Source organism: Canis lupus, chromosome 30, assembly GCF_011100685.1.
Source record: "Canis lupus familiaris isolate Mischka breed German Shepherd chromosome 30, alternate assembly UU_Cfam_GSD_1.0, whole genome shotgun sequence".
In the NCBI taxonomy this organism is placed as follows: Eukaryota; Metazoa; Chordata; class Mammalia; order Carnivora; family Canidae; genus Canis; species Canis lupus.
The window spans coordinates 8140458-8161852 of record NC_049251.1 but is presented as its reverse complement, the minus strand read 5'-3'; the positions used below and the strand labels follow the sequence as shown (position 1 = coordinate 8161852).

The window sequence follows — 21395 nt, the reverse complement described above, 5'->3', positions numbered from 1 at the left end:
ACAAGCAGGGGAAGTGGGAGAGGGAAAAGTAGACTCCCTGCTGAGTAGGGAGCTGGATCCAGAGCTCAATCCCAGGACTCCAGGAGCATGACCTGAGCTGAAGGCAGGCACTTAACCAACTGAGCCACCCAGGCACCCCCTTAATCTTCCCATTTCTAATTCAAGTTATCAATTTGGCCAAATAGTCTACATAAGACTTAGGGTTAAGGGCTCTAGGCCATATTCAGTGTCTTCTACTGAGCACATACCTAGATTCTACCATCATGGCTGATGCTTGATAAAGGAGCTGGGTCTGGTGGTCTGTGTTGAACCCTCGAGCATATGCTACATTATCCAGGACATCACTGCCAGAGAGGCCATATCTAGAAGAAAATACAGAACATTTTTAGACTGTAATGAAAACTCAGGCAGACTGGAAATTATTCTCTAGCAAAGACATTGCTTGATTAGGTAAGAATTGTTAAGGCTAAAGAATACTAATTCCCGGGGCACCTGGGTGGCTCAGCGGTTGAGCATCTACCTTGGGCCCAGGGCGTGATCCCAGTCTTGGGATCGAGTCCCACATCGAGTTCCTTACATGGAGCCTGCTTCTCCCTCTATGTCTTTCATGAATAAATAAATAAAATCTTAAAAAAAAAAAAAAACTAATTCCCTTTTTTAAAATATATTTTTAAAAAATTTATTTATTTATTTATGATAGTCACACAGAGAGAGAGAGAGGCAGAGACACAGGCAGAGGGAGAAGCAGGCTCCATCCACCGGGAGCCCGACGTGGGATTCGATCCCGGGTCTCCAGGATCGCGCCCTGGGCCAAAGGCAGGCGCCAAACCGCTGCGCCACCCAGGGATCCCCTAATTCCCTTTCTATTAGAAGTCCAGGCAAACTAGAGAGATGTCAGCAGCAACTGCTTTGGAGTAGATCTACTGAGCAGGACTTCAGAATAAATCAAATTTAGTCTTTGAGGACTCCTGAGCAAAAACAAATTTCCAAATATAATGTTTCAAATGTTCTCCTGGAAAATCCAAGACAATAAGACGGAACTGAAACAAAAATAATGAATCATCAATTAAATTCATATAAACTACTTTTAGGAATAAAACTTTTTTTTTTTTTTTTTTTTTTTTTAAGAGGGAGGTGGAGGGGGATCCCTGGGTGGCTCAGTGGTTTGGCGCCTGCCTTTGGCCCAGGGCACAATACTGGAGTCCCAGGACTGAGTTCTGCGTCGGGCTCCCGGCATGGAGCCCATTTCTCCCTCTGCCTGTGTTTCTGCCTCTCTCTCTATGTCTATCATGAATAAATAAGTAAAATCTTAAAAAAAAAAAAAAAAAGAGGGAGGTGGGGAAGGGTAGAGGGAGAGAATCTTAAGCAGGCTCTACACCCAGCACAGAGCTGGACTCAAGGCTCGATCTCACAACCCTGAGATCATGACTTGAGCTGAAATCATGAGTCAGATGCCAAAGGCAGATGCTCAACCGCATGAGCCACCCAGGCACCCCTAGGAATAAAACTTTCTATACAAGGACTAGGGATGCCTGGGTGGCTCAGCAGTTGAGCATCTGCCTTTGGCTCAGGGTGTGGTCCCAGAGTCCCGTGATCGAGTCCCACATCAGGCTTCCTGCATGGAGCTTGCTTCTCCCTCTGCCTGTGTCTCTGCACTGTTTTCCTCCACCCCGTGTCTCATGAGTAAAATGAATAAATAAAATATTTTAAACAAGGACAAAACCTAGAAGTTCAAAAGAAACAAGTAGATTTTGTTTCTCCTATTCTCCTTTCTTGCTAATAACTAGTTACAGTTAAGACATTATATGACATGTATCCAGTATGGTTAAATAAGTAACACCTTAATTCATATTATACCTCAATCATTTTTTCCTTTGCATTAAAAAAAAAAAAGGCAAAATAGGGGCACCTGGGTAGCTCAGAGACCAACGATTTTGGCTCAGGTCATGATTTCAGGGGGGTGTGATCAGACTGCATATGGCTCCATGCTGATCATGGCCTCTGCTTGGAAATCTCTCTCTCCCACTCCCTCAGTACCCCCTACATACCTCTCTCCCCCTCTCTCTCAAAAGGTAAATAAGGTATTTCTTACTTTAAAAAAAATAATCTAAAAAAAAATAAAATAAAATAAATAAATAATCTATTTTTTTTTCCACCTTTGTAACAGCTACCTAAGACATGAATGCTCAACGTGGTATGAGGAGGACAATTTTTATTCTCATTAAATATACCATAATGGGGTTTTCTTAAAGATTCATTTATTTTAGGAAGAGGGAGAGCAGGGAGGGGAGGGGCAAAGGGGGAGGGAGAGAGAATCTCAAGCAGATTCAACACTGAGTACAAAGCCCCACACTGGGCTTGATCTCACAATGTTGAGATCATGACCTGAGCTAAAACCAAGAGTGGGACACTCAACTGACTGCATCACCCAGGCACCCCAATGGGGCCCCATTTCTTCAAAGGTATTTTGATTTTATCCATCTATTGAGACACAACTAAACGCCTGCATTTCTACAAAGCTTCTCTGCACTTTTCAAATAGATGTGATTCTCCTCCTTCTGCACTTCAGAAAACTTGCTTTAGGCCTTTTTATGGCATTTGTGAGGAGCTACCTTATTATTCTTTTACTAGCCTACAAATTCCTTGAGGGAAAAGCACATTTTTCAATACCTAAATTCTGAATAAAGCTTTTATCCACAACCCAGAGAATCATCTCACATTCACTTTAACCCAAGTAGTATTTTCATATTAGTGTTACCTAAAATTATTATAGTCCAAAAGTAAAACACTGACTCCCTTATGTTATAGTTTAAAAGAGAATCTATTTAAATAAAATTCAAGGCATTGTAATTCTTTGAAAACCCTAACTTCCTTTGTTTAGATTTCTTTTTTTTAAGATTTTATTTATCTATTTAACACACAGAAAGAGGGAAGAATACAAGCAGGGGCAGCAGGCATAGTAAAGGGAAAAGCAGACACCCCCACTGAGCAGGGAGCCCAACATGGAGCTCGATCCCAGGACCCTGAGATCATGACCTGAGCCAAAGGCAGATGCTTAATTAACCCACTGAGCCACCCAGGCACCCTTATGTTTATGTTTTTATCAGTCTTTGACAGAAGCAGTCTATTCTATGTGGAGACTCTGATATTCAGAAAAGCATGCACTGCATTAAACCTATTCTTCTGAGATTTAGCTTTATTTGTCTTCCTCTGGTTTTTCCTCCCAGAAAGAATAGAAAAACAAAAGAATATTCTATCTAGGAGTTGGAGAGAACACTATAATAAGTTAGCGATCAACATCAAGAGATCCTACTCTCACCAAGTTTATTTTCCACATCATAAAATGGATTCTTCATACTAGGGACAGACTTTGTAGTTTCCTAGACAATTCACCTGCTATTCTTTGCCATCAACAACACAAGTTGAAGTTTACTTTTGGCATTAAGTGGATGGATGACGATAAGTTATAAAGTCTGGGCATGAAGGTAAGGAGATAGACTAAGGATAGTTTTATCTTGGAATCCTGACCAAATAGATTGGGAATAAGGAGATAAAATTTGGGATGCCTGGGTAGCTCAGTGGTTGAGCATCTGCCTTTGGCTCAGGTTGTGATCCCCAGATCCTGGGATTGAGACCTGTAGCATCAGACTCCCCACGGGGAGCCTGCTTCTTCCTCCCCCTCTGCCTATGTCTCTGCCTCTCTGTGTCTCATGAATAAACAAAATCTTAAAAGGAGATGAAATTTTCCATATTTAAATCATGGATGTAAGAAAAAAAATTCAAGAGGCTTAAGTACCGTACCACAAAAGTCTAGATTTGCTCAAGAAACACTGATCCTGGGATGCGCCTGGGTGGCTCAGTGGTTGAGCATCTGCCTTCATCTCAGGGCATGATCCTGGGGTCTGGGGATAGAGTCCTGCATTGGGTTCCCCACAGGGAGCCTGCTTCTCCCTCAGTCTATGTCTCTGCCACTCTCTCTCTCTGTGTCTCTCATGAATAAATAAATAAAATTAAAAAAAAAAAAAAAGTGTATCATCTACCAGGAAAGGAGATTATCTTTTGCTATCAGAATATGGGTGATTTACTAGGAAAAGAGTTATCCTGGACTTTTGGGTCAGCAGTGTTCACAAAAAACACCATCGGGATCTCTGTGATTACATTCCTGAAATAGCACATGGAATTTTCAATTCCCAAAATGTGGAAAAAGCTGGTTGGAAATAAGTGTCATCATCGCATAGTGTTTCCAGAACTTCCTTAAAAGAATAACCTGTAACACTGGTTTAAAAAAAAAAAAATTCCTGGGCCTAATCTAGACTTACTAAATCATGATTTGGGGGGAGGAGGTGTGGTAATTTGTATAGTTAAATACATCAGGTGATTCTTAACATATAAATTTGAAAACCGGCTGTACTACCTCAAGGAGGTTCTGGCATTCTTTCCTAATATTTAAAAGAGATGGTGACGCTGGGGTGCCTGGGTGGCTCCATTAGTTGAGCATCTGGCTTTTGGTTTTGGCTCAGGTCATGATCTCATGGGTTGTGGGATGGAGCCCCATGTTAGGCTCCGTGCTCAGTGGGGAGACTGCTTGAGATTCTTTCTCTCCCTCTTCTCCTCTCTAAAATAAATAAATCTCAAAAAAAAAAAAAAAAAGTGGTGACACTGTACCTATCAATTATGGCCATGGTTCTTAAACTTTAGCAAGCACGTGCATCACCTGGAGAGCTTGTTAAAACATTGCTGGACTAGGGACACCTGGGTGGCTCAGCGGACACCTGCGTTGGCCTCAGGGCGTGATCCTGGAGTCCTGGGATCAAGCCCCACATCAGGCTCCCTGCAGGGAGCCTGCTTCTTCCTCTGCCTGTGTCTCTGCCTCTCTCATGAATAAATAAATAAAATCTTTTTTAAAAAAATACTGAATGAGGGGATCCCTGGGTGGCTCAGCGGTTTGGCGCCTGCCTTTGGCCCAGGGTGTGATCCCGGAGTCCTGGGATCGAGTCCCGCGTCGGGCTCTCAGCCTGCTTCTCCCTCTGCCTGTGTCTCTGCCTCTCTCTATCATGAATAAATAAATAAATCTTAAAAAAAAATACTGAATGACCTTTTCCAGGGGTTAGGGATACAGTGAGTGATCAAAACAAAGCCCTGTCTTCAGGATCAACATTCTACTATCTCATCTATCCTATCTGAACACTCAATTATGTTAGTGAGCAAAATTTTAATGATTTTATCAAAAAAACTCATCTACTACAACAATGTACTTAAAAATTAAAAAGTATGATTTCTGTACAAGAACAAAAATAACTTTAGGAAGAAGATACAGTTTAGTATACTCATCATTATAAACCTAAGATCAGGCTGCAAGAAAGAAATTCTTTCTTCCTGATAGATTCTGTAAGCAGATGCAAAGAGCTACAATTATTGTTCCAACCAATTTTTTTTGCCTCAATGGTGTATATTCGATAGCTTATATTCCTCGAATTTTTAACTGGGAAAGATAGTTTCATTATAATTCTAAAACCAAAAAAGAAAATTCTCCTCCAATTAGCCAGGCAAGTTCCAACTTGAGTCTGACATCTCAATATTCAATTAAATTATATTTAACCACTAGGATTCAGGAAAATGTATGGTACAGAACTAAATTATCACATTTGACCCCTAGACAAGGAAAAATATATAAAACAATTTTGAGAGTTTATTTGAAAGATGTATGAGGGGACAGAGAAAATTTTGCATTCTTAACCAGCTTTACTGAGGTATTCTATACGCCATCAAATTGAACTGCTTTAAGTGTACAACCGAATGACTTTTTAGCAATAAAATTTGCATAGTTGTACAACCATCATCACAATCCAATTTTAAAACATTTCCATCATCCCCAAAAGATCTTTCAAATCGATTTGTAGTTACTTTCTATCCCTACTCCTTTCCCCAGGCAACCACTAATCTATAGACTTTATAGATTTTTCCCTTCTGGAAATTTCACATAAATGAAATCATACAATATGAGGTCTTATGTCTAGCTTCTATCATTTAGTATATCTTCTGAGGTTCATCTATGGCATAACATGCAGGGGTACTTCATTCAATTTTATTGTTGAAAAAAAATTTTTATTGTTGAATAGTACTCCACTGTATGCATAAACCAAATTTTGTTTATTCATTCATCAGTTGATGGGACAATGGAGTCATTTCCGGTTTGGGGCTATTATAACAATACTATAAACATCTACATACAAGTCTCTTATGTGGACATGTTTTCTTTTTTTAAAGATTTTATTTATTTATGAGAGACACACACAGAAGAGAGAGGCAGAGACACAGGCAGAGGGAGAAGCAGGCTCCTCACAGGGAGCCTGATGTGGGACCCAATCCCAGACCCTAGGATCACGACCTGGGCCAAAGGCAGATGCTCAACTGCTAAGCCACCCAGGCATCCCTGTGGATATGTTTTCATATCTCTTGGGTATATAACCAGAGTGAAACTGCTGGGTTTTATGGTAATTTTATATTTAACTGCTACATTGTTTTCCAAAATGGCTATAGCACTTTACATTCTTACCAGCAATATATTAGGGTTCCAGTTTCTCCATCCTCCCTCACATTTGTTACTACCTATTTTATTATAGCCACCTGAGTAGTGGTAGCTCATTGTGGGTTTTTTTTTTCCTTCTGTGTTTTTTTTCCCTTTGACTAACGATGTTGAGTACCTTTTCATGTGCTTCTTGGCCATTTATCTTTAGAGAAATAGCTGTACAAATCCTTTGCTCATTTTTTAATTAGGTTGTCTTTTTATTGGATTTTTAGAGGTCTTTGTATACTCTGGATACTAGACCCTTCAGAAATATGATTTGCAAATATTTTCTCACATCCTTTGGGTTGTCTTTTCACTTTCTTAATAATGTTCTTTGAAGCACAGGACTTTTATCAATGTTTTCTTTCATGGAATGCTTTTTGGTATTGCATCTAAGAAATCTTTGTCTGCCTCAAGCTCACAAATATTTTCTCCTGTCTTTTTGCCTGAAAGTTTAATGTTTTAGTTCTTACATTTAGGGCTACCATTCTTAAAATAATAAACGTACATGACATACAACTGACCATTTTAACCTTTTTAAAAATATATAGTCCAGTGGCAATAAGTACATACCTATGCTGTGCAACCATCACCACCATCCATCTCCACAACTTTTTATCATCCCAAACTGAAACTCTGTATCTCTCAAATAGTAACTCCCAATTCTCCTATCTCCCTGCCTCTGAGGACCACTGTTCTATTTTCTGCCTTTACAAATTTGACTATTTCACATAACTCATAGAAGAGGAATCATTACAATCTTTGTCCTTTTGTAACTGGCTTATTTCACTTAGCACGTTTGTAAGATTTATCCATGTAGCATGTGGGAGAATTTCCTTCCTTTTTAAGATTGAGTAGTATTCCATTTTATGTTTATATGACATTTTGCTTACCATTCATCTAGTGATGAATAATCGGGGTGTTTCCACCTTTGACTATTGTGACTAGTGCTGCTATGAACACTGGTGTACAAGTATCTGAGTCCTTGTTTCAATCCTTTATATACTCAAAAGCAGAATTGCTTAATTATACTATAATTCTACATTTAATTTTTTGAGGAGTCACTAGACTATATCCATTTTTGTCAATTTTATGTAAGGTGTAAGGGTCTAAATTTATCTTTGCATGTTGGTATCCAACTACATTAGCATCATTTATTGAAAAGACAACTACTGAGGAACCATTAAATTTACTTGGCATCTTTGTCAAAAATCAAATGATTTTATATATATATATATATATATATATAAAAGATTTTATTTATTTATTCATGAGAGACAGAGAGAGAGAGAGGCAGAGACACAGGCAGAGGGAGAAGCAGGCTCCATGCAGAGAGCCTGACATGGGACTCGATACCAGGTCCTCCAGGAAGGCGGCGCTAAACCCCTGAGCCACCCAGGCTGCCCCAAATCAAATGATTATAAACATAAGAGCTCACTTCTGGGAAGCCCCGGTGGTGCAGTGGTTTAGCACCGCCTGCAGCCAGGGCGTGATCCTGGAGACCCTGGATTGAGTCCATCAGGCTCTCTGCATGGTGCCTGCTTCTCCCTCTGCCTGTGTCTCTGCCTCTCTCTCTGTGTGTGTCTCTATGAATAAACAAATAAAATCTTAAAAAAAAAAAAAAGAGCTCACTTCTGAATTCTCAGTTCTGTTCCACTGATCCACATGCCTGTCCCATTCCAGCATCATACTATCTTAATTATTGTTGCTTTAAAACTAAGTTTTAAAATTAAGACCAAGGCCTTCAATGTTGTTCTCCCCTGCTACCCCATAATGTTTGTTTTGACTATTCTGGGTCCTAGACATTTCCATATAAATTTTATCATCAGCTTGTTGATTTCTGCCAAAATGCTTCCTGAAATTACAGTAGGGATTGTATGGCTCTCTAGATCAGTTTGAGGGAAAATTATGACTTAAAATATTGTTTCTTTCAATCCATGAATATGGACTATTTTTCTATGTAGATCTTCAATTTCTTTCAGCAATGCTTTGTAGTCTTCAGTATTTTCCTATTTTGATTTTTGATTGCTTTGACAGCGAACAGAATTCAGTGCTACTGTGAATGATGGAATTGTTTTCTTAATTTTTGAGGTGTTCCTTTCTTATATATTGAAACACAATGGATTTTTGCAGTGACAATGGATCCTACAACCTTGCTGAACTAATGTAGTTCTAGTAGTTTTGTGTTTATGTAGATTGCTTAGGATTTTCTACACAGGATTATTTCATCAGTGAATAGAGAGTTCTAGGGCAGCCACAGTGGCCCAGTGGTTTAGCACCGCCTTCAGCCCAGGGCCTGATCCTGGAGACCCGGGATCGAGTCCCACGTCAGGCTCCCTGCATGGAGCCTGCTTCTCTCTCTGCCTGTGTCTGTGTCTCTGCCTCTGCCTCTCTCTCTCTCATGAATAAATAAATAAAATCTTAAAAAAAAAAAAAAAAAAAAAGAGGTCAATATCTTCCATCCAATCTAGATGCCTTTTATTTCATTTTCTCTCACCTGTCGGCACTGACTAGGACCTCTAGTACATTCAGAATACTTCACCTTCAGTGGAAAGTAAGTGGTGAGAATGGACATTCTTGTCTTGTTTCTAATCTTAAGGAGAAAGCATTCAGACTTCCACCATTAAGTATGATAGCTATATGTTTTTTTGAAGTAAGACATGGTCCTCAACAACTATGGTTAAATTGTCCCTTTTGCCTTTCAATTATGTCAGTTTCTGTTTTACATATTTTGGGGCCTGTTATCACAAAGGAATATGTTTATAACTGTTCTATTTTCCCAATGAACTTTTTGTTATAAAATGTTCCTCTTTGTCTCTAGTAATATAGTTTGTTTTTTTTTTTTGTTTTTGTTTTTGTTTTTAGTAATATAGTTTTTTGTCTTAAAGTCTGTACTGTCTATTAGTATAGTCATTCCAGTTCTGTTATGGTTACTGTTTAGATGCAATATCTTTTCCCATTCTTTTTCAACCTATTTGTATCTCTGAATCTAAAGTTTCTCTAGAAGAAAGCATATAGTTGGATGTAGTTTTTTATCCAGTCTGATGATAACCCATAGATTTTGAAGAGTGCTTCCCTCTACTACAGAAGGTCATACTTCTGAACATATAACTTCGGGATACAGAGCATTAAGGGAAGAAACACTCTTCAGACATACTAAACCTGGTAATCACTACAGTGACAGGTGTAGTCAGATTTCTCTCATCTAATTCAGCAACATACCTCTCAGCCACTGCTAGCAGCCGTTCTGGCCTAAAGGTACCTTCAGTGTCAATGTACATGGCCTTTCCTTCTCCTCCACCTCGGTCAATGGGAAGCTAGACAGAACAAAAAGAACGGTGTGGAAATGAACACTGTACTTGTGATATAACTAACCAACTTCCCTACCCACCCCAATAAGGCAAAGGGAAAAAACAGTTTCAAGAGTCAATCAGAAGCTGAGAAGAGGCATTCCCTTCTGACAGAAATAGAGCTAGGAGATATGAAAGTATTCCAAAGCATGAGAAGCCACAGTCATGCCGGAGTTGGATTGCTTAGAAATACAGTCCAAGGGGTGTCTAGGTGGCTTAATTGGTTTAAGCATCTACTTTGGTTCAGGTCATGATCCCAGGGTCCTGGGATTGAGCCCTGTATCAGGCTCCCTGCACAGCAGGGAGTCTGCTTCTCTTTCTCCTCCTGCTCCCCTACCCCACCCCCACTAGTGCTGTCTCTCAAATAAATAAATAAAATCATAAAAAAAAAACTATAGCCCCAAATAGGTGATAAAATTCTATGACTGAATACCAACACAAGATTGAAGAATTCTCTCGAGTACAGACCTTCGAAATATCATTTACTACCTTAGCTTTAATAAGTTAGAGACCCTGATCCAATATCCAATTAATTTTGTCACATCCAGACCACATACTTATTAAGCAGAGCTCGCTTCTGCAAGTTCCTAAAGGGGCTTGGCAACACCCCAGGGGCATTCTTATTAAGTTTAAAGAATGACTAAGAAAGAAGAAAAACGGTGTTTATTCAAACAGTAGCTACAGATGTTAAAAATAAAAGGAGGAAAAGGAAAATAGAGTTTAAAAAAAAAAAAAGGAAAGGAAAGAGGAATGCTATCAAAACTATCTTACTAGCTTAAGGAAATCTTGGTTTTAGGCTTAACCATCCCATGCCACACACCTTGGAGTTCTACAGATTTTAAATGAATGATGCTAAAGCGTAGTTTCCATCCTAGCAATCTACTCTGGAGCCATAATTCACTTTTAAACTCTTAGGAAAATCCTTTAGGACATTTTACATTAAGGGCCTAGAAGCATCAAATTTTCTTTCTCCTACATTTCTGAGAAAAAAATTTTCAAAATTATGCAAGTACTATATGTTTGTATTACAATTCACACAAGGGATGCCTGGGTGGGTTAGCGCTTGGGAATCTGCTTTGGCTCAGGGTGTGATCCTGGGTTCCTGGGATTAATCCCACATTGGGCTCCCTGAGAGGAGCCTGCTTCTCCCTCTGTGTCTCTGCCTCTGCCTCTGGCTGTGTCTCTCATAAACAAATTAATAAAATCTTTAAAAAAATTCACACAATACAGAAATAAGTAAAAATTGAAAGCTCTTCTTCAGGGATGCCTGGGTTGCTCAGTCAGTGTTAAATATCTGCCTTCAGCTCAGGTCATGATCCCAGGGTCCTGGGATCAAGCCCTACCTCAGGCTCCCAGTTCAGCCTCTGCTCCATCCTCATGCTCTCTCTTAATAAATAAACAAACAAACAAATAAAATCTTTTTTAAAAAAAAGCTCTTATCATTCCCCTCTTCCAGAAGTAATCTTCCAGATCATTATCTACATATTTTCTTTTTTTTTTAATTAATTTTTATTTATTTATGATAGTCACACACAGAGAGAGAGAGAGAGGCAGAGACACAGGCAGAGGGAGAAGCAGGCTCCATGCACCGGGAGCCCGACGTGGGAATTGATCCAGGGTCTCCTGGATGGGGCCCTGGGCCAAAGGCAGGCGCCAAACCACTGTGCCACCCAGGGATCCCCATTATCTACATATTTTCATACAAACACTCTTCATATGTGATTGTGCCATTACTATATGACCTTGAGAATATTAATCTTTTTTTCTATAAAAAGATCCCTTATGGGATCATTCTGAAGATTAAATTCACATAATGCGTTTATTAGCACAGTGCCTGACATACAGAAAGCACTTTAAAAACTGATGATATTCTCCACCTCTAAGGCACTGACCTTAGCGCTCAGTTAGAGGATTTGTTAATCTGGAAAGGGAAAAATGATTATGTTATCATTTCATCAGTTGACAGATAAATCTTTCAAATCCTAAGAATCCATGGAAGGAAAAAAGTATACATATACCACAAAAGAGGGTCTTGACAGAGGAAAGGTTTGGAATCACTGGCCAAGAGGACAGCAAATGCTTAGTTTTTTGGGGAGGAGAAAATCTTGACACTCAAGGGGTTAAGACATTAAGGAATTAAGATGAATGAAGATCCCCATTTTTCTCACTTTCTGTTACCTCTAGTACTAACATGAAAGGGCGTTCTTTTCCAGCTCCATAGACCTCTTTGGGCAGAAAGGAGACCGTAAGTGGCCAGGTATCAGTATGAAGACTGATAGAAAAGTAGACAAGGTCCCAGTGTATTATTGAGCCAATTTGAAGGGGATGGACTGCATACTCTGCACTCCAGCCCATTCTGTTCCCTCCATCTTGCCCTCCAGTTCCATTGCAGTCATTGTGTTACTGGACTGGGGCACCGCCACCAAGTTAGCTATTTTTAATAACTATTTAGTACCATAATTTAATTCTTCTTCCTATTTTACAGTGATGCAGGTTGTTTTGAACTTTCATCATTTTATAATGCCGTGATGTAAATTCTTTATATATTTATCATTGACTACATGCAAATAGTTGTGTAAGCCACATTTTCTGTTAAAGGGCATATGCATTTAAAAATTGGAATTTACAATAAATTGTCTTCTCTGAATTTTAACATTACTCTAGTACTTTAAAGGAACATGGTCTGTTCATTTTTGTAATCTTGGCTCTCAACTTTATATAACTTCATTATTAGACAGAGTTTTACAGATAATGTTTCGATTTAAGCAGTAAGTCTAACATCCTCTCTATACCTCTAGCTCCAGCTCTTAGACTGCTGAAATGTAATCCTTTGTTATTGATGAATTAGCATCCTTTCTCTCTCTTCTTTTTGGGGGGGGGAGGTAGGGGGAGAGAGAAAATCTCAAGCAAGCCCCACGCCCAGCACAGAGCCAGACATGGGGTTTAATCTCATGACCCTGAGACCATGACCTGAGCTAAAATCAGGAGCCGGACCCTTAACCAACTGAGCCACCCAGGCACGCCCTGTATCTATTATTTCAGTAAAACATGATTTTAGGCATTAATTCACTGGGTCTGTTTCCAAATCCTACAATGAATGACAGCATAAGTAAAACAAGTTTTGTAGGAGATACTTATTACAGAGGTAGAGAAGAAAACAGAGGAGGAGTAGAGTTCCTGAAAAGGTGGCAGGAAATAGTAACCAGATATACCATCACACTATAAGTAACCAGTAACCACCACACTATAAGATGGGGCTTTGAAAAGGAAAGAGACACTTTTCTCTCTGTAGCCCAAGATAAGAAAAGATTGTTATAAATGCAGGTGGATTTATAAATTTGATGTAAAGAATAGGTTGGTCATTGGCTGAGTGAGGGCTGAAGAAAAGCATGAAGGTTTGAAAAGAAAAGACATGGGGTGTCTGGGTTGCTCAGTGGTTGAGTGTCTGCCTTTGGTTCAGGTCGTGACCCCAGGGTCCTGAGTTCAAGTCCCGAATCGGGTTGCCCTGAGGGAGCCTGCTTTTCCCTCTGCCTTTATCTCTGCCTTCCTCTGTGTCCCTCATGAATAAATAAACAAAATATTAAAAAAAAAAAAATGGAAAGAAAGGACAAAGCATAAGAACTATCTTATTGAATGGGAAAAAGAATGCCTACATAAATTCAGTAGGTCTACCAAGCAATACTGAATGTTAATTTAAGGTCTGTCAACTTGAATGTAAAGTGAAGACAATCAGCTTTATGGTATGATTTTTCTCCAGTATGATCAGCCATTAAGAAACAGGCCCTAAGAAGACAATTCTCAGAGAAGACTGAGAAAGGTTCATCTAAGACTGACATCTCTTTAGGTGGGGAATGTAAATTTAAGGAATGACTTCAATGATGAATCATAAAATCTAGACTAGTGAAGAGGGCAGGTGAAGATAGGAGAGGCCTAGTGGATGATAAAGTATCTGAAATCAATGATGTGAAAGTTTCTAGGACGTGGAAGAATTCTGCAGTAGGTGTCTAGGAGTCTTAGGGATAAAGTGCCCTTAATGTCCATCCCAAGAGATACTCGCAAATAGCAGGAATCAACTCATTTTTGATTTGGTTAGACCCCAAAAGCTCACCTGGCATGTAACAGCCAGTGTATGACAGATTTGAGTCTTCCCAGTTCGGAATTCTCCAAACATCTCTGTGATGGATCCAGTCTCAATTCCTCCTAAAAGAGCAGTAAGAAACACCTCTTAGCACAATACAAATGTTTAGAAACAATAATCAGCAATGTCCTTGGAGCTCATCAGAAAGATGTGATACATAATTTGGAAATCCAATTTTCAATAGGCAGTAACTTAAAATACTTTTTAAATTCTGATATAATTCTAGATTTACATAAAATTGCAAAGAAATGTACAGGTCCCATGAAATCTTCATTCAGCCTCCCCCAGTGTTAACATTTTACATAACCACAGTACAGTATCAATATCAGAAAACTGTAGCCCACAGAGTTTGTTCAGATTTCTCTAGTTACAGATACACTCATCTCATTTGTATATATGTGTAGAATTCTAGGCAATTTTACCATATCTGTAGCTTCAGGTAACTACCACCACAGTCAAGATACAGAACTATACCATCACAAGTCAATAAGCAGTAATTAAAAAACTATAGATGCGGGACGCCTGGGTGGCTCAGCAGTTGAGTGTCTGCCTTTGGCCCAGGGCGTGACCCTGGGATCTGGGATCGAGTCCTGCATCAGGCTCCTTGCCAGGGAGCCTGCTTCTCCCTCTGCCTATGTCTCTGCCTCTCTCTTTCTGTGTCTCTCATGAATAAAGAAATAAAATCTTGAAAGATATCATCTAACATTTACTAAATGTTTCCTCTGTACCTGGCACTGTGCTATACATATATACATAGGATTTCTTTTTTTTTTTTTTTTTTTTTTTTTTTTTTTTTTTTTATTTATGATAGTCACACAGAGAGAGAGAGAGGCAGAGACATAGGCAGAGGGAGAAGCAGGCTCCATGCACCGGGAGACTGACGTGGGATTCGATCCTGGGTCTCCAGGATCGCGCCCTGGGCCAAAGGCAGGCGCTAAACCGCTGCGCCACCCAGGGATCCCTATACATAGGATTTCATTTAATTCTAATCACTTATAAGGTAGGAAGGAAAAAAAAAAAAAAAAAAAAAAAAAAAGGTAGGAAGCCTAATTCTTATTATGAAGATAATAAAACTGAGACATAGAGATATTAAGTAATTTGCATACTTCTCTTATCTCTTATTCATAACTAACACATAAATCTCCCCAAATACTTCAGTTTTGTTCTGTGACCCGACTGCTTTGTCAACTGCAGTTTACAGCAGAGGGTAAGGATTATTATACCTTGAAGTAGCTTGTCAAGTTCTTTGGAACCAGTAGTAATTTGTATGATCTCTGATCGCCTTTGGTGGAACTCAGTTGCAGTAGTGAAACCCATTGGAACTAACTTAGCTGCCTCAGTCTGGGAAAAAGAAAAAATGTCAAATCCACAAAATATGATTATCAGTAAAATAAAAATCAGACATACTACAGGAAGATATAACATTTAATAAAATTTCCAGAGTGATTTCTCTTTAAAAAGCCATCAAAATACTAATAGTTCTAGGATTATTTTCTCTCTCTGGCAACTAAAGGAAAAACTAATTTAAAGACTCCATTAAGACTAATTTTTTAATTGCTAGTTCAAGTAATACATCCACATAGTAAAAAACAAAACAAAAAACCCAAAAAAACTATTAGACACCCACACATAGGTACTTTGCCTGACTTATGACAAATTTGACAATACAGTGAGAAGTCTAACAAAATATGTAAATCTTCCTTTACTATTCCAACAACCACAGACTGTATCTCTTAACTTTCTACTTTGTTAACTGAGAACCTCTGTCCTTCAATCTCCCTCCATATCTACTTCCCTATTTCTGTCAGCTATATCTTTTCTTTTATGCTATCAAGGCTGAAAACATTAAATCTCATCTGTGGTCATTGATAAGTCTTCAATAATCAGTCAATTGATTAATCCCAAAATTTAAAAATAAATGCACTCAGAGGCAACTGGGTGGTGTAGTTGGTTAAGAATCTGACTCTTCATTTCAACTCAGGGTTGAGATTGAGCCCTGCATTGGGCTCGTGCTCAGCATGGAGTCTGCTTGAGATTCTCTCTCCCTCTTCCTCTGCCCCTCCTGCTTGTGCTCACGTGCATGCGCTCTCTCTAAATAAATCAATCTTTAAAAAAAAAAAATACTAGAAAAAGCACACTAAACAAAGCAAGCAGAAGGGAGAAAATAAGATTAGAGTAGAAACTAATAAAATAGAGACTAGAAATAAAATAGAGAAAAATCAATGAAACCATGAGTTGGTTCTTTGAAAAGATCAGGAAAATTGATAAACCTTTAGCTAGATCAAGGGGGGAAAAAAGACTCAAATCACAAATCAAGAATTAAAGAGAGGACATTATCGACCTTACAAAAACAGAACTCTATGCCAACACTTAGATAACTTCAATGAAATAGGCAAATTTCTAGAAAGACACAAACCATTAAAATTCACTCAATAATCCAAAACTCACAAAAATCATCCAAGACACAGATGATTAGTTGAATCTAAATTTGGTAAAATAAACTTAGTCTGACTACAATAAAAAAAAAAAGAAAAATCTGAATACACACATATCAAGTAGTGATTAAATTTGTCATTTAAAAACTTCCCACAGGGATCCCAGGGTGGCGCAGTGGTTTAGCGCCTGCCTTTGGCCCAGGGCGCGATCCTGGAGACCCGGGATCGAATCCCACATCGGGCTCCCGGTGCATGGAGCCTGCTTCTCCCTCTGCCTATGTCTCTGCCTCTCTCTCTCTCTCTCTCTCTCTGTGACTATCATAAATAAATAAAAATAAAAATAAATAAAAAAATAAAAAATAAATAAAAACTTCCCACAAAGAAAAAAGAAAATCAGGGGTACCTGGATGGCTCAGTCGGTTAAGCATTTGCCTTTGGCTGAGGTCCTGATCTTCAGAGTCCTGGGATTAAGCTCCACATTGGGCTCTCTGCTTAGTAGGGCAAGGAGTCTGCTTTTCCCTCTGCTCCTCACCCCACACATGCTCTCTTAAATAAAATCTTTTTTTTTTTTTTAAAGATTTTATTTATTCATTCACGACAGACACAGAGAGAGAGAAGCAGAGACACAGGCAGAGGGAGAAGCAGGCTCCATGCCAGGAGCCCGATGCGGGACTCGATCCCAGGACTCCAGGATCGCGCCCTGGGCCAAAGGCAGGCGCCAAACCGCCGAGCCACCCAGGGATCCCAAATAAATAAAATCTTAAAAAAAAAAAAAAAAAAAAAAAAAAGGAAAATCAAGAATAGTTGAGTAGGTTTAAATTATTCTCTAAACTTCTCTAATACTATTTTACTTGAAAACTCATTACAGTGTTTATATTACAGCTTTATAAAATTAATTCATTGTAGAACCAGTGTGCTAGAGGTACAATTCTTTCACTTACGTTCCGTTAACAACTCAATGTCCTTCATAGATTTCTGCTGTTAAATTCAAATGATTTCTTTATATATATGCTACCCATTTCAAAATCATGGTTTTACCTTGCTTTTAAATCTGAGTCTTTCTCTAGTGTTTTCTATCATTTCTCAAATTTACCAACCTCTCAACCTTACCATGTATTCTCCTGAAACCCTTCCACCTGAAGTTCCTTCTCCTCTCCAAATTGGGCTATCTGCTCTCTAAGCTAACTACTATCCCTGATCCTCATTCGCTGAGTACTTGAGTTGGAATTTAACATAGTTCTTTGTTTTCCACCCCATTTTGTTAAAGTATGTCCTCAAGTAACTTCCTAAGAAAGTGAATAAGAGAAAAATGTACTAAATTACTTCCCAAAATAATTCTTCTGCCTGAGTACTTAATAAAATTGTTGCAAAAAAATTAATTAAAAAAACATTTTTTTAAAGATTTTATTTATTGAGAGAGAGAGAGAGAGAGAGGCAGAGTCACAGGCAGAGGGAGAAGCAGGCTCCATGCAGGGAGCCCGACACGGGACTCGATCCCTGGTCTCTAGGATCACACCCCAGGCTGCAGGCGGTGCCAAACCACTGCGCCACCGGGGCTGCCCCTAAAAAAATAAAATTGCTGCAAATAGAATTCTAGATTTAGGGGCACTTGGGTGACTCAGTTGGTTAAGCATCTGCCTTAAGTTCAGGTCATGGTCTCAGGGTCCTGGAATCTAGCCTCATGTTGGGCTCCCTGATTAGGAAGAGTCTGCTTCTCCCTCTCTGCCCCTTCTCCTGCTCGTGCTCTCTAAAAAATAAAATATTAAAAAAAAAATTCCAGGTTGAAAATTATTTTCCCTCAGGGGTACCTGGGTGGCTGGCTCAGTCAGCCTGTGACTTCAGCTTGGATCATCATCTCAGGGTCCTGATATGGGTATCAGGGTCCCAGGTTTGGCGTGTCCCTCTGCACCTCCATCTACTTGTTAGCACTCTCTCAAATAAATAAAATCTTAAAAAAATAAAATTATTTTCTCAAAGAAGTTTGAAGGCATCCCTCTACTAGCTTCTACCAGTCAGATTTCTTTTTTTTTTTTTTCTTAAGATTTTATTTATTTATGAGAGAGAGAGAGAGAGAGGGGCAGAGACACAGGCAGAGGGAGAAGCAGGCTCCATGCAGGGAAGGGAGCCTGACGTAGGACTTGATCCAGGGTCTCCAAGATCAGGCCCTGGGCTGAAGGCAGCACTAAACCGCTGACCACCCGGGCTGCTATACCAGTAAGAAATGTGGTCTTGGGCAGCCCTAGTGGCTCAGCGGTTTATCGCCACCTTCAGTCCAGGGCCTGATCCTGAAGACCCAGGATCAGGTCCCATGTTGGGCTCCCTGCATGGAGCCTGCTTCTCCCTCTGCCTGTGTCTCTGCCCACCGCCCTCTCTCTGTCTCTCATGAACAAATAAATAAAAATCTTAAAAAAAAAAAAAAAAAAAAAGAAATGTGGTTTTTCTGGGCACCTGGATGGCTGTTGGTGAAGCATGCAACTCTTGATTTCAGGGTTGTGAGTTCAAGCCCCACATTGAGTATAGAGATTATTGAAAAAAAATAAAATCTTAAAAAAAGAAAGAAAGAAAGAAAGAAAGAAAGAAAGAAAGAAAGAAAGAAAGAAAGAAAGAAAGAAAGAAATGTGGTCTGATTTTTGTTCCTTTAGAAAATTGCTTTTTTCCCTCTGAATGCTTTCAGAATCTTTTTATGATTGGTATACTAAAATTTCACACTCATGCGTCTAGATGTGGGTCTTTGATACTTCATGAGTTCTTACTATGTGAGACTTCTTCCCTTTTGCTCTGGCAAATTTTCTGCTATTATGTCTTTGAGAATTTCTTCCCTTCTTTTTTCTATAATCTCTCTTCCTGTAACTTCTACTAATCTTCAGGAAAAAACAAGATTAATGAGAATTAGAAAATAAAAATACCACAGCAGGAGGGTGGGTCAGATTGTAAACCAATATTGAACCCTATTTAACATATGCTAAAATATTTAGGGGGAAATGTACTGACATCTACAACTTTCTTTGAAAAGTATAAAAAAAGGGATCCCTGGGTGGTGCAGCAGTTTAGTGCCTGCCTTTGGCCCAGGGCGCGATCCTGGAGACCCGGGATCGAATCCCACGTCAGGCTCCTGGTGCATGTAGCCTGCTTCTCCCTCTGCCTGTGTCTCTGCCTCTCTGCCTCTCTCTCTCTCTGTGACTATCATAAATAAATTAATAAAAAAAAAAAAAAAAAAAAAAGAAAAGTATAAAAAAAAAATCCAAGATGGACTGATTGCTGGATAGAGAGATGAATAGACAGGTGGTAAGTCAAATATATTAAAATGTTAATGGCAGAGTCTAGATGGTGGGTATATGAGTTTTCATTGTAAAATTCTTTCAGCATTACAGTAAGTTAAAAAATTGTAGTAATAGGAGCACCTGGGTGGCTCAGTGGTTGAGTGCCTTTGTCTCAGGCTGCAGGGAGCCTGCTCCTCTCTCTGCCTATGTCTTTGCCTCTCCCTCTGTGCCTCTCATGAATAAATACATCTTTAAAAAATGTTCTTAAAAACAAAATGCTAAGAAAAAAAACATAGGAGATGCTTTCCATCTTTGTCACTTTAACTCCTAAATTTTCTAGACTTACAGGAACATAATATTATTACCAAAGTGAAAGGTGAAGTAAAAAACCATGCAACAGCCTAATCTGGGAGAACTACTATTCTCACACTTACATGATAAGTTTAGTTCATCTGTGCTAGGGCAAGTCTTAAATTGATAGTTTTGAAATAACCAAGAACCATCAAGCTTTGTACATAAAACATAGAATGGTGAATAAAAGGAAAATCCGGGGCACCTGGGTGGCTCAGTCCATTAAGCGACTGACTCTTGGGATGCCTGGGTGGCTCAGTGGTTGATATGATCCTGGAGTCCTGGGATCGAGTCCTGCATCAGGCTCCCTGCATGGAGACTGCTTCTCGTTCTGCCTGTGTCTTTGCCCCTCTCTCTCTCTCTCTCTCTCTCTCTCTCGGTCTCTCATGAATAAATTAAAAAAAATATTTTTTAAAAAGTGACTGACTCTGGATTTCGGCTCAGGTCTTGATTTCTGCTCAGATTGTGATCTCAAGGTCCTGAGATCAAGCCTGCATGGGGCCCTGGGCTCAGCAGGGAGTCTTCTTGGGATTCTCTCTCTCCCTCTACTTCTTCCCCAACTGCACACATATGTGTGCGTGCTCTCTAATAAATAAATCTCAAAAAAAGTAAAATATTTCAATAAATAACTGCTGAATCTATCAGTGCTCACAGTACACCAAGAGAACACAGTTTAACCAAAGCTAATTAAACTCTGTAAATGTGGAAAAGATCACATAAAACTCTGTTACCCGCTGAATGAATTATTTCTTTCATAAAATCTTTCTCAACAACTTTGATTTATATACAAAAATGGATTTTCTTTATTTTCCTTTCTCCCCTGCAAAAATGGATATTCTTGCTAAAAATCTCAATTTCAGGAATGCCTGAGTGGCACAGTCGGTTGAGAGTTCAACTCCTGGTTTTGGTTCAGGTTGTGATCTTAGAGTTGTGAAATTGAGCCTCATGTGGGGCTCTGTGCTCAGCATGAGCCTGGTCCAGATCTCTTTCCCTCTCCCTTTGCCCTACTCATTTGTGCTCTTCTTTCTCTCTCTAAAAAAAGAATAAATCTTAAAAACAAGCAAACAAACAAACAAAAAACTCAATTTCAAAGACTTTGGGGGAATGAGAGGGAATAGCCACAGTGACCGAAGAAATCTTTAACCTTTAAAAGCAAATAACATCATCAATCTTTACCCACTAGAAATTCACAATTATAAAATGTCTGAAAACAAAGAGGACAGAAAAATAGACCTAGCTCCATATCATTTTGTAAAACTCATTTTGCTTTATTACAGGTTTGTATTTGTATTT

The 21395-nt window shown here is 39.1% G+C and overlaps 1 protein-coding gene across 1 annotated transcript in view; it reads right to left on the bottom strand.

Annotated features, from left to right (window-relative positions):
- The window catches only part of RAD51 (RAD51 recombinase), a 35154-nt gene that overhangs the window by 1552 nt on the left and 12207 nt on the right, over positions 1 to 21395 (bottom strand). Inside the window, exons 4-7 of the mRNA NM_001003043.1 lie at positions 15280 to 15397; positions 14027 to 14118; positions 9791 to 9885; positions 249 to 362 (exon numbers count right to left, since the gene is read on the bottom strand). Of these exons, the coding sequence (NP_001003043.1) occupies positions 249 to 362; positions 9791 to 9885; positions 14027 to 14118; positions 15280 to 15397 (419 nt within the window). The remainder of the gene's footprint in view (positions 1 to 248; positions 363 to 9790; positions 9886 to 14026; positions 14119 to 15279; positions 15398 to 21395) is intronic.